The following is a 14,547-nucleotide window of genomic DNA, read 5'->3' on the forward strand; positions in this document are numbered from 1 at the left end:
ATATACAAAAGAAAATTCCTTTCCTAAATGGAAATAAAAACAAAACAAAAAAAAAAAGGGTTACTTCCATGACAACTGAGCTGGTTTCAGGCTCTGATTGAGTTACTAGGCATCAGTCAAAACTAGTAATGATGTCTATGACCGATATCACTGTTGCAAAGAGGCTGAACTCACAGCTGCGCTCTCTCTAAAGAGGAGAGCCGTGTGAATGAGGAAATGTGTCTTCAAACCCACTGCAGCTGTGGACTCATATGGCCCCGTTATTTCCAGTGTCTCTGCAGTGATAAACTCTGCAGGCAACTCTGACGAGATGAACGATGAGGGGCTGCTTGAGCAGGAATGTCCATCGTCAGTGGTGCAAACACTGATGATGAACATCACTTGTGCTCTTTTTCTCAGTAGCTTTACAGTAGCTCTGCTCTTCAAACTACCACCACTATCACACACATTTGGGATGAGGGAGAGCCAACAGGCAAGGCCAGTGCATTTTATGGAGGAAAAAGCAGAGTATTGCAGAGGATCACTCTCAGGGGCCATTGGCAGATTGTGAGTTAATTTTATTTCAGAGAAATAAACGTTTTTTTTTTATTTTTTAACAGTTAGAAAATAAACTTTTCTCTGCTGTCTAATAAAGACACTACAGAGTGGTGACAATGTTTCAGAACATCTGATCTTCAATCCCTTACCGATATATCTGCTATGAGCTTATATTAGCCAATTTATCAGGTCGGGCTATAATGAAGTTGCATGCAACATAACTCAACGTCCATTGTTTTATTCTGGCTAGCGACTTTTCTGCATGTCATATTCTCTTTCACCTTATTTCCTGTCTCGCTAAATACTGTCAGAAATGTAAAGTTGCACATCACATTACCAGTGTCCCTGGCAGGGGATGAATGATGCATGTCATACCCCTCTATATCCCTCCTTACATTTTCTGTGTGTATATCTTCCCAAATAACCGCAAAATGCCTCTGATTCATGTTAGAAAGTCTTGATTTTCTGTTTTATAAATTTGCAAGAAAGTTATTCGTTTTCACAAGTGCTGACTCCAAAACTAATGTTGTGGGAATACATATAATGTATTACTGTGAGGATGATTTTTCCATTAAGAAATATCATAAATGGCTCAATGCAGACTAGTTTTGGCCAGAAAAAGAGAGATCATTGAGAGTGTTCAAATGTGAATCAGTGACTTCATCCTCGACAAGGGATAACATTTCACAGCGAAGAGCCTGGGATATTCTCTCTGTCCTACTTGAGTGACTTGGCACAGAACAAGGCTATGAACATCCAGCCTTGTGTTAAACACAAGTCTGTGTGTGTGTTCACATCCACATAGTGTGCTGTATATCTAAAACCATGTGGTTAATGTATGCCCCAGTAATAGTGCAAGTGGTATTTAAATAAAGCAGTTGGGAGACAGAGGCCTATATGTACAGAACAGATACATGTCATGCACCCCCTGCCTCACTGCCAAGTCCTGTTGTCCTTTACTGCAGAGGAGACCACACAGAGAGGAGAATTCACTATGTGGATGGGTATACACTAAACCCCACGTAGCTCTTGTTTCATCAGACTATTTTATAAAGCCCTAATGTTTTGAAGCAAGGGAAAGTATAACAGCCCTATAGGCCATGGAAAGACCCTAAAGAAATGGCTATGTAAGAAGCATGCCCACATTTGGATCAATTTTCACAGTGAAAAAAAAAAAAGAAGATTGTTTAAGATGTGTGTGGTATGAGCCTAATCTTGTATAAAATCAGGTTCAACATTTGTTAAAATGTGTTATGTATTAGCAGCAGTCAGGAATTCCAGTCTGGACGGATCCGTTCTGTTTGACATGATACATGTGAGACCTCTTTCTGCAAAACGCATCTGAGTTCTGAGCTGCTTCCTCCCTCCGCTCTAATTCCTTGATAAGTAGCACAGCTACTAGGGATCAGATTCCCACTAAAAACATTTCTTGAAACAACTTTCCATGCAATTATATATTTCCAAAGTCTGATGCCCAAACAGTGGTGTAATGAAGCAAGCGTCCTACTATAGAAAGACAAGCATCTCATTGAAGTCCTTGCCATCTACGGCTCAAAAGCAACTGTTAGGACATCCCATCTGTCCTTCCCCTCATCTCTCCCGCTTTCTGTCATCTCATCAACATTGCTCGTCCACTTTTCTATCTTTTCTATACACACGTCCCCATTAGACAAGGTCCAGTGACCACAGGTCAGACTGAGCCCAGAGACAATAAAGATGGGGAGGGGCCTAGGTCTGAGATCACAGGTCATATGGAGAGGCGTTGGGACCACTGAGACTGAAACGCTGAACAGAGAGTCAGGGTTGGCTGAAAGGCTGGAAACTACATTCTGCCTCCAGACAGGGAGATGCTGTACTGACCTGTGGTTACTGTGGTCATGTTCTGAATGTTCAAACTGACTCTATTGATGAGAATGACAGAGAGGAGAAAGGAAAAGGGACGTTGTCTGATGATGCCGATGTCCTTCGGTTCATTAATCCCCTATAGCTTTAACACAAAGACGCCATGCCTTGATATCAGTGAAGCAAATATTTCCATCACATATACTTTAACATACTTTAACAAGCACTCAGATGTGCTAATTGGTGTGGAAGTAACACAATTTCGCCATAAAATGTACATTTAGATCCTGACCTCTGCCCCTTGTGCCTCAAAATTCACAAACACATATTTGTCAGCATTATACAGTAATGATTTCTCTTGGCCTCACAGGGGAGTGCGTTGGCCAGCTGGTTGCTAAGAGCGGATTAGGTCCTTTAGCCTGATTGTGCGTTCCTGGTACTGGCTGCTTTGGCCTTGACTGAGCCCCCTCACAATAACCTCCACAAGCCGTCATGTTTCCAACAGCACCGGGTGAACTCCAGTGACAAAATCTTGTCTTGCTTCATGTCTCACATGACCATGGCAAGTTATTGGCAATTTGAATCCCTACAAAAAATATGGTGGTGAAGGGATAAATATATTTCTGGCATTATTTTCTCTCTGCTGCTTTGGGTAATTGACTTTTAGTGAATTTATGTAACTTGATTATCAGTATAAAAAAAGAAAATAACTATTCCATCACTTTTCATGTTTGAAGTGCAGGTCAGATTTCTTATCGCAGAATGAATCATTTTTCATTCTTTTGTATCCTCAGTGTCAAACAAAAATCCATCTAAACTTTATAGCCTCTTCAGTACAGTATACCCTGACTAGAACAAAACCCAATTCACCGCCCAAAGACAGGAAGGCAAAAATTAGGTAAACATTTGGAGCTGCTGTGCTTTGGTTTGGCTTTGAAACTTTACATTATTTTTTGTTACCCTTTGGAGTTGTTAAACTGTGGCCACATTAGACTTACATTTTATGGTGAGGAGATCCTTTTAAGAGTTTGCAGGCGTGTTCAGCAGTAAACTTTCTATATGGTGGTAGCCATTTGTTGTGTGCATGCTTAAAGCTGTTTTATGCTTCACTAGAGTAATACAATCAAAATTATGCCACAATTTGCTGTGCTGGAGAGAAGTAAGAGTCTGCAGACCGCCGACATTTGAAAAAACTAACCACACCAGCTCTGCAGCATCACTCAGAGAGCATGAACCAACCAACCAAGGTCACTCCACACTCCCCTACCATCAGCCCAGTTTAATGTCAGTCTGGACTTATACATGGTTGTTTATTTTGGCCTAAAGCTGCAGTAGTCAGCCTACAGAAGCAGTTTGGCGGCCTCAAAACCCAGTGAGTTTATTATGCTTTGTATGTCATTTTTTGTTTTGACTGTTTTGTTCCCCATCTCTTCACCCTTCAGCATTTGAGCTCCATTTCTATGGAGCTACTGTTCTGTGTTGGCTGAAAGATGAGTCTGACATGACGTAAGGCTATGATTCTGCCATGCCTGTCGTGTGTGATAGCAAAACATAGATTGGTTTCTATTTTGTTAATGGGAAGTAATCGTAAAAACTGGCATGTAAGCCTTCATATTCAATCCAGCCGCCACTGGCAAAGATGGATAAAATATTTTTGCTGAGTCCCAATTGTTTCAGGAAGAGCGAATTCTCAGAATGAGTCCAGAGTGTCCTGTTAATAATTTTAAGATGTTTCACAGGTTCCTTCAGCATGACTGCTATCCTTCCTGTTGACGTGTGTGTGTAATCGTTGCTCAAGGGTCCGCGTTTTTAAGTGTTACCACATCAACAAAACTGGCATTAATTCTATCCATTTCTGGCACAAACAATAGGAAAGGTTTCAGTCCAGATGTGTCAGTGTGAAACAAATTACTCTCCTGTACCCATGCAATTGTTCAGCTATTGATGTTTGAATTTTTTGAATACTAAACTTCCCCTTCGTGGAGGGGCTGTGGCTCAGGTGGTAGAGCACGTTGTTTTGCTGATCTCTGACTTTGCGGTTCAAACCCTGGCTCCCCTGAACCAAGGCTGCATCAGGAAGGGCATCCGGGATATAAAAAACCTAAGCCAAATCAAACATGCAGATGGTGATCCACTGTGGCTTTAAAGTCTTTAAACTTAAAATAAATTTTCCAGGTTCTAAAGAGAGTACATAATAATAGGCTTTCATTTTCACTATTGTTTAACTGCACTCATGTTCAACCTTCAAAAACAATTCTGTCATAATTGCTTGCACCTCTAACACCGCTCTTCCTTCTATTCAGATGTGGACATCCTCCAAAAGTTGGGGCTTAAGGGAGAGAAGCCGTCACGCTCGGTGCCAGCAGGGGTCATTCCGTTCAAATCAGGGATCATCCTCAACCAGCGGGCGCACATTGAGGCTCCATCGCGCTCAGTCTTCCCAGCGGCCTTCTGGCCCAACCTGGCACTGGTCCTGAGTGTGCGCTCACACCGTGTCAACAGTGCTTTCCTCTTCACCCTGCTCTCAGACCGCAAGAAGCTACTTCTTGGTCTGCAGCTTGTACCGGGCAATCTGGTCCTTCACACAGGACCAAACACCTCAGTGGCACTGCCCTATGAGCCCCATGATGGTCAGTGGCACCAGCTGGCGGTTGGAATTAATGGACAGAGAGTGACTCTATATGCCTCCTGCGGAGAGCAGAGTGTTCATGCAGACTTTGGGTGGGACAGTGAGGAGGGACTGGCTCCAGAGCTCCAGGGCTCCTTCCTGCTGGGGCGGACAAGCCAGCAGCAAGCCTCCGCACACTTTGAAGGAGCCATCTGCCAATTTGACCTGGTCCCTTCTGCACAGGCAGCTCACAACTACTGCAGGTACATTAAGAAACAGTGCAGGGAAGCAGACACATACAGGCCTAACCTTCCTCCCTTGCTGCCAATCCTACCACGAGAAACAAACATCACAGCTACCGCTGCTGCCCCTAATCATGGTGGCCCAGAAACGGCCAGGAAGCCCAAGGGGCTGAGCCTTGCCAAGAGTGTTGCCGCTGCTGCTTCAGCTGTCAGATATGTGGCCCAAACAATGAAGCCCAAGCCTGGGGCCATTCCTACACCGCTGCTGGGAACTGTGATGCCAGTCACAGTCCAGCTTGGTTTGGCCTCCCCACCCCTGAAGGCCAGGACCGAAACTGTCACAGCACCACTCAGGACAAGAGCACCCCCGACAAAACCACCAACCCCAAGGCCCTCCACTTCTAAAGCTTCAAATCAGAAACCTTCCAAACCCACTCCCCCAAAACCTACTCCTCACAACAGCCCCAAAAAGACAACTGCAAGAACAGACAACAAGAAAAAACCTACTATTCCAGCCACTACCAGCACCAAACCCTCCAAGACAAAACCTGACTATGCCTTATCAGACCAAGATGCAGTCCCAAAGAAACCACAACCCACCACAGCCAAGAAAACATCTCCCAATCCTAAAGTTACAACATCCAAAGCCACTCCATCCAAACCCAAAGTAATTTCTGTCAAAGTTGTGCCTTCCAAACCAACAGCATCCAAAGTCAGCCCCTCAAAATCAACAATCTCCAAAACTGCAACTGCTAAAACCTCCAAGCCAGTCTCCAGACAGGTCACCAAGCCAACGAAGCCAGTCAAAACAACCAAGGCTCCAGTCACCCTGCCACCTACCAGACCTTCATACAACACAGTAACACCACCTGCCACTGATGGCTTCCAGAGCTGGGAGGTGCCACCTACTCAGTTCTCCCTGCTGGCTGGACCTATAGGACAGAAAGGAGAGGCGGGCCCATCGGTAAGCACCTCTGGTCTGTTGGGTTGGTTATGTTAGAGTGTTTGTGTGAGTGTGCCACGAAAACAGGCAAACTGAGTAAAAATACAGCATAAGCATATATGTGCTTGAACAGTGTTTTTTGACACGGATCAAAGGCTCCCATGCATTAAGGATATAAAGTGCTTGTTGGACCTGTGGGGAAGCATAGCAATATAAAAGAGACCAAGTCTATGGAGGACTTTAGATCAAAGTAGGAATATGAAAGAGCATTATAAATCTAAAAAGGTGCCAGTGTAAAATGGCTAAATGAACATTATATGGTCTCCTTTTGGCTCTGGTCAGTTGTCTGGCTGTAACATTTTGTACAAGCTGAAGGCGAGACAGTAAGCGAGTACACACATATAGAGACTTCAGGTGAGCCCCAAATCACCTTGATTTTGCAGCAATAAATTCTACAAATGTGAAATGAGCAAAAAAACATGAAAGCTAAATCTCAGCTGTTTGTGTGGGCAGTTGTGGGTGTTGAGCTTACGTTAGCAAAGAGGTGAAAGTTAAGGAAGTACTTCCATTAGAGTCATCCTAGTATGTTCTGGTCTTTGTCACCATTGAAAGACCAGGTTTGGCTCAAGTGCTCTGGGGCTAGAAATAAGAGACCACAGAGATATGTAGGTTACTGTGGCACTATTTCCTTTCCCACACAGGTTAGAAATCTTGCCTTTCTCCCTCCTTTCCTTCTTACTGTGTACACCAGAACCCTCCAGGCTGGGTGTGACGTGTCAGGTCTGACGCCTTGCCGTCTCTGCACCAGATTCCTCTGAGGGCTAGTGGAGGTCACATGGGCCTCTTTCAAAGCTGGGTCAATGGTCAAAGCAGTCAGTAAACACCATCATTCAGCTTCATAGTGCAGGCGCAAAGGTAGGCTTGGCCTAAAGTATATCACGGGAAGTGGGAACACTGAAGCAGGCAGGTCCATTTTCACCTTTTCCATAGGTTTCAGTTCACACCCGACATCAGAGCGCATCTCAGTTGCATCTTTACTGACCAGTTGAGATCAAATTTAGCTTCCCTGATCATAGAAACCCGTGACTGCTCCTCACACTTGTGCTTGGCCACAAAGCAGTTAAATACTGCTGTTCAAGTCTTTTAGTTTCAACAAACTGTGCTTGGGTTTTACCGCTGTATAAGCTATACATAATTGCCTGCACTTGTTTTTCTCAATGTCTCCTCACTCTGTTTTGGCTGCGTTTGTGCTAGTGTTGAAAGCTGTTTATCCATGTTCTTCATTCTTTGTAGTGGGCTCTGTGGATCACAGACTGCGGTGTGTCTAGTGTTGGCTAATTTAACTGTATTGATGTCCACACCAGACCTGATTGTCATTACAATGAACCAAAGCACTACTTGAAATCTCAATATAAAGTGCTGTAATCTGTCATAGAAAACTGATTCTAGGAGGATGATTAAGGTAATTTACTGAAGGACTGTCTGACACATTTGCAAGTGCTATTCTGAACCCAAAAAGAATAATATATGGTAAGTTAAACCAATCTGAGAGCAATACTTTCAACACAAAACTGTGCCTAAACATTCAACCATATGAACTTCAAATGGGTCAGAACAAAAACTCCAGCATGTGGCCCAGTCATGGCCCCAGTATCTAGAATCTGTGGACATGTTCTAGGTTTTCTAATACATCTGCGTTAAAATGTGTGCTTGTGTGTTTTGCCAGAGTCGTGACTTAAATGCAGTCCTAGGATAGGGTAGGATTTGTTAGACTGGATGGATCATTTATTGTGAGCATGCATGCATGAATGTGTGCATGTGGGTATTTGCGCGCGCATGTGTGTGTGTGTGTGTGTGTGTGTGTGTGTGTGTGTGTGTGTGTGTGTGTGTGTGTGTGTGTGTGTGTGTGCGTGTGCGCGCGCTCTGGGAGATGAACCCAGTCACACTTCCTTTTCAACATAGTCTGGATTTCGTAATTACACGTGCCATGTGTATACTCTGTCTCTCACTCCTCATGACAGAGTCTTGTACACACACTCACTCTCTCTCTCTCTCTCTTATACACACACGCACGCACAACAAATATGAAAGTAAGAAGCCAATGAAAAGCATTACATTCATTGAGGTTTCAGCCACTAGCTCCGTCATTCATCACTCCTGCTGCCTAAAGCATTAAAGAGTCTTCTACTGAACAGTAGAAACGTGATTTTGACTCGTGTTTTCACTGTGCTGAAGCTGCACTCTGGCTGCCAGGAGAAACATCCAGCGCAGGCACAGATATGGCAGAATTCCCCATCTGAAGCACCTTTGGCTGCTCACTGCTGCTTTAAAAATAACTTTCTGTTCCACTACACACCTGAATGCGTTTATATGTTCTAAGTTTTTATGTGATAGCTGAGAGTTTGAGTTTTAATTTAATTAATTTTGAATTGAAGCTATACTGTCTGCAAGTTTAAATTTAATTTAATCCTGAACTGACTGTTTCAAAATGTATTGCATATCCAGGCCTCTGTATTCAGTTGAATTGTACCTGCAAGCTGCCTGAGTACAATTCTGCCACAGTTAGAGAGATTTGAAACTGCGCAATTTGATTTGACTTGACAGTAATAAAAGATCAGCGGAGAGTTTGTAGAGTTGCACTGTGTAGCCCAGGAGTTTTGAGTAGTTTTTTTTTTTTTAATGAAAGTCAAACAGGTAAAATAAAATAATATTTCTTGAAAATGATAGCTTTTCATAGATGAGAGCAAAACCCTGAATGCATAATTCCTTCAGGTGGCACAAATCTTGCCCTAACCTCCTCAAAGGGACAGTCAGCAAGTCTAAACCTCAAAACTGCAAACAGCCTTTGCCATCAGACTGTGTTTGAAATGTGGTGATGTGAGATTGCTACTTGGCTGTTTAGAGAGCAGTCAACAAATGAATTGTCTAAAAGACAGGTGCAAATAGGGAAAAGACAGCAGGAATAAACAAACAAACAAGTGTAAGGAAGGAGAGCCAAACCAGGGGGTGGAAGTGTGAAGATGGACACGGGTGTGTGTTGATGTTGACAGGTCTTCTGGCTACCACTGAGCACGCCACCTGTAACAATAGGGGTGGTCTCAACCATGGAGGTCGTGCTGGAAGACATGGTGGGGGGCCAATTACAATCATCAGAGCGATATGTAGACAGACACGCAGATAGCAGCCAAGAATGCAGTAACCTTTAGTGTGTGGATGAGAGGGTCGATATTGTTTTGAAGTTGTTTTTTGAAGTTGTCCTTTTGTCTCTTAAAGTTCACAGCCTTGTGAAAATTGAGATGAGGGAACTGCAGAAAGGGCACAACATTCACATGTCAGTAACTGCGCTTTATAGTAGATGCTGCTGCTTTTTTACTACATCCCCATATCCATGTTATCTCAGGCATCGAATTTAAGAGTGTTGTAAAAATACTGTAATGCATTGTGCAGTTAACATAAAAAAGTGCAATATATAAAGGATTTAACAGACATTTGCATCAGGATCCAGAGCCCTGCAGGTAGCTCTTAGCTAGTCGCAGCAGCCACAGGCGCTCTGTTTTTCCTCACCTCTCCTTTGCCTCTTTTTTGATTAAAAGAAAACGAATGAGCACAAGGCTGATAGAACCACACAGGGGCATTGAGTGGCGCAGGAAATGACCTGTTATTTCTAGGGTTTCGACGGTTTCCTGCCACACAGCCTCAGAACTTCCTGATGGATAAGGCTGAACTCTCATCACCTTGAGATGGAGTTACTTCAGAGAGAAAAGGTGTCACTTTTTACCCTGCAGCCTGTCTGTGGAAACAAAAGAGTCTTAATGAGCCGATGGTTTTGTTAGAATAAGGATATTGCTTAGGTACAGAACAAGATCATCTGTATGATATATGTCAGCATGCGACACTGACTGAATGTTCTCTCTCCAGGGACTGCCAGGACCTCCGGGGAAGCCAGGCCAGCCAGGCAAGAGGGGTCCTCGGGTAAGTCTCCTTGCTTGCCCTCAAACACCTCCAGCCACATCAAACACACTTCCATTTCCAACCTCTAGTAATAATTTTGTTTGGTTGTTTAACCCCAAGGTTTTTTTTTATGCAACTATGCTAATAAGTGTGTCTTTATTTAGGTTTATTGTGGGTATTTCTGTGCGTGCATGTGTGTGTGCGTGTGTGTGTGTGTGTGCGTTTGTTTGTGTTTTTGCTACTGCTGCTGACGTACATGTTGACTGTAAGCTCAAACACAAACAGTCAGTAATAACCCCCTTGGCAGAGAAGTGACTCAGGAAAACAGACAGACAAGGACAGAGAGGACAGTATCTGTGTGTTCCAGCCTCCAAGGCAAAGTCCTGGACCGTTTTCTGTCGTTACAATAATAACCTGCCAAAGCCAGGCTCCCACATCACTTTAAATCCGGCCCATCACCCAGCTGACACACACACACACACACACACACACACACACACACACACACACACACACACACACACTCACACTCAAAGTTTTCCTATGCAGGGAGATTGACCATATTCAGCACGGGGCTGTGAGTGCTGACCTCCCACCCCTAAGCATAAACAGGAAAGCTCCTATAAAGACGGCCTTTCAAAAGGCTGCCTGTGCCACAGGATGCCTAATAAAAGCACTGTAAACAGACAGAGAACACATGGCTCCACTGGACTTTCTTCTCCTCACTGAGCTGTTGCAGCAGGCTGCGCCGACACTTCATAGGAATCCAATTCTGGGCTAATGAAAGGCCTCTTTCTCTAAGGTAGTTAAATAGATATAGTCTCATTCTTGGGTCTTCTGTCAGGAATTCTCCTTCACTTTGTCACTTCCTCGTCATGACAGTGATGTGGTTGTAGGCCCAACACTTTGGTCCAGACTGAAATATCCCAACTGCCATAAGATGCATTGCCATAAAATTTGGTACAGTCATCCATGCTGCCCTGGAGGTGAATCCTAATGACTTTAATGATCCCCTGACTTTTTCTCAAACACCACAATTAAGGTCTACATCTGTGGTGTGGCGTGAAATGTCTCAGCATTGCCGTGTAATCTGGTACACACATTCATGTTCCCCTGAGGATGCATTTTAATAACTTTGATCTCTTCACTTTTTTCTCCAACACCATCATCGGGAAAATTTTAATATGCTCAAACAGCTGTAAAACAAATGCAGCACATCAGTCTCAACTGACATTAGCTTGAATTTTTAGCTCGAAGCACTGCTGAGTCTAAGTACAGCCTCAGAGGCTCTTAGTCCTTTTTATAACATATTTATTACAGACTACAGAAGCCTGTGGCTCTTTGTTTTACAATGTTAATTACTAAGCAAACTTCTCAGTCAGTTCAGACAATAGAATCATTTAAATACATCAACTATAAATTATTGATGCTTGTATTTCTATGTCACACTGCATGCATATGTTCTATATATGGATGAATGTGCTTATGTCTTTCTTTTATTATTACTTGCTGTGTGTGTCTGCCTGTGTCTGAGAGACTCTTAAGCTAAAGTCTCTGTGATCCCCCACCACTATAGATGTATAAGGAGGTCTTTGTCTGGCTCTAATTAAAGCTATTTAAGCCGGAGCAGCACCTCCCATCGCGTCACTGGTAGCAGTTCCCAACATCAGTCCTACTGGATTTGCTATGATCCAAATCAAACTTACCTGGAATAAAACTTTAACTGGGCATAAAAATCTAAACACAGGGGTGAGTGCACGTGTTCAAGCCAAGTGTTATTAAAGTACAATTCTGAGTGGTGCTATTTTTGTGTAACTAAGCAGCAGCTTTTCTCAAAATACACCCCATATTTAAGTTAAACCTTTTAAGAACAATTTCTCTATTCAGGACTATCAAGCAATCACTCAATTTAATGAAGGATCCAGGTAATTTCTCTACAAATTAACAGAAAAATCACCAGAAAATAGTTAAAACATGAAATATGCACTGCAGCATGATTCCTCCAGCTTTCCCTGGAGCCTGGACTGGTTGGGGCATAGAATAATGAGTCTGCGTTAACCTTGGTAAAGCTTCTATGTCTGTGTCAAACCTCATTCTTCAGCATTATGTATTGACCAATCACCTTGTACCGATTTACATCCTGGTGGCTTAGACATGGCCTTTGTCAGCTCCAGCAAACCAGCTGTTGAACTGCCTGTGGCATTGTCGGTGGAAGTGGTTGGTTTGGGAAGCGCAAACAATGAAAACAAGCCTCTTCAATAAAAAAGCAAGCACTTGTAAAGGCCATTGGTTTTGATTCCGCCTTAACGGGGGTCACTCGCAAACACGCCACCAGTGTTTGACTCTGACCTCACAATCAGTGAGTTTAACAAACTAACACACACACACACACACACACACACACACACAAACACACACACACACCGCTCACACAGCAAGTATACACGCCACAGCAGCTAATCCCACGGCGTGTAGCACATATGTGGCCGTGTTTATGACCTGCCTATATAAAGAGTGAGACAGATTACGGAACTTTCCTGTAAACAAAAGCATTTATCAAGTTTAATTGCTGTTGCCGTGTGTGTGTGTGTGTGTGTGTGTGTGTGTGTGTGTGTGTGTGTGTGTGTGTGTGTGTGTGTGTGTGTGTGTGTGTGTGTGTGTGTGTGTGTGTGTGTGTGTGTGCAAACACAGAGACACATATCTACACAGTTGCAACACACAGTCACAAACATATGTTGTCCAAACTCTCCCATCTTGCCAAGATAATAGTGTGGTTTCAATTTGGGAGAAGAAATTCACTTGTTGATTACTGTTATAATTAACTCCACACCTGAATTCATGCTACCAGGCGCTAAGGCTGCAGGTTCTCAGGTGGAATCGCATGATCTGATCATGAGCATCTTCTTCTATGTGAAAAACTAAATTCCAGCCACAGGGTTTCTGCTGAGGAGAGTCTCTCAGCTCTGCCAGGTCTGACCTTCCATAGCTTTGGATTACTGGAAGTCTGCATGATGACACACAGAGCACCATTGAGCCCTCCAAGCACCACCCATGAACCCTGACCTCTGATCCCACACATATGAGTGTGAGACGCCGTCGCTATGGCAACCGCTGTCAGTACAGAAGCCTCTGCTAGCCGGGGGGAGCTCCTTGGAGTCTGTTTGTAGGTGTATAATGACGACGGTGGTAGTAGGGTGTGAGAGGAAACATAGGGTGGATGCATCGCTGGTACACAATCCTGTATCTATCTGAGGGCTGACTGCATGTGTTCGTCTGGAACCTGCTGGATCAAAAGGGTCTTTGTCTGGCTGAAAAAAATCTCTGTCGCCCGTCTTTCCTCATGCTTCCCCTCCTCTCCAAAACCTTTCCTCTGCCACAAAGCCTCATTCCACATTTGCTTCACCTGCACGTAAAGCTAACTCAGATCCCAGATGGACGTTTGGTATAGAAACCTGGAAAACTGTGACTACAAAGAACTTTCAGATGAGTAAAGGTGTTGAGCTCTGCTTAGGCCAGTGTGTTGGGCTGTTTTGGTAACACCGGGCGACAGATCAGCTTTTTAAGGGCCTGTCTAATCCCTAGTATAAACTGTGTACATGGATCTCTCCTCTGGAACATTACTGTAATAGGCTCCAGGACAGTAAAAAGCACAAACCATGCTCTAGTGCACCATTTTTGCAATCCCCCTTTGGGCGCTTAAATACATTTTTCGATACCAGATTTTAAATGTTTGGCGTAAAGCTAGCTTTAGTTTTCCATCGTAATTTTCGAACTGGCCATTGCCATTATGAGCTATTACTGTTATTGTTGTAAATGCCTAAATAATGCTTTGGATTACTTGCTTACTTCCTTTTTCATATGTTCCGGTCACTGCATGATGTATTTAACTTTAAAAACTTTGGCTCTTGAAGCAAATAAATTGAAGTTATTGGCTTTTTACCAGCACTGCTTAATTCATTCGCCCTGTCTGCTTCTGTTATTCTGAAGTTTTACTGTAATTTATGTGGCATTGAGCAAATTATGCTCTTTTCATTCACTGAAGGCAAGGCATGCTATTGAGACTTTAACGAACAGTGAAATATATCCTGAATCCTGTGTGTGTGTGTGTGTGTGTGTGTGTGTGTGTACACGTGTGTATGTGTGCGTGCGTGCGCTGACTGGGATCTTTAATTATGGAGACGTCCAGCAGTTTCACATGCTCTCTTGATCTGATGTTGCTTAATCAGACATTGGCCCTTCGGCTCTAATTTGGCACAGCATCATACAGACTCTCTTTTATCTTTAATACGGCAACTGTATATACGTTTAAACGGTTACAAGCTGGTGTTGAAAGTCAGACTATATTTACAACGTAGCCCACTAAAAGGGCTTTTCTAAAATATTCTGTGTGTGTGTGTGTGTGTGTGTGTGTGTGTGTGTGTGTG

At 43.5% G+C, this 14,547-nt stretch overlaps 1 protein-coding gene across 1 annotated transcript in view; it reads left to right on the forward strand.

The window, feature by feature from the left end:
* col27a1a (collagen, type XXVII, alpha 1a) overlaps positions 1 to 14,547 on the forward strand; it is a 67,315-nt gene that overhangs the window by 6,437 nt on the left and 46,331 nt on the right. The window contains exons 3-4 of the mRNA XM_023402670.2: positions 4,683 to 6,193; positions 10,091 to 10,144. Coding sequence (XP_023258438.1) covers positions 4,683 to 6,193; positions 10,091 to 10,144 — 1,565 coding nt within the window. The remainder of the gene's footprint in view (positions 1 to 4,682; positions 6,194 to 10,090; positions 10,145 to 14,547) is intronic.

Source organism: Seriola lalandi, unplaced genomic scaffold, assembly GCF_002814215.2.
Source record: "Seriola lalandi dorsalis isolate HSWRI2012SDOR001 ecotype SW California unplaced genomic scaffold, Sedor1 jcf7180002053976, whole genome shotgun sequence".
In the NCBI taxonomy this organism is placed as follows: domain Eukaryota; kingdom Metazoa; phylum Chordata; class Actinopteri; order Carangiformes; family Carangidae; genus Seriola; species Seriola lalandi.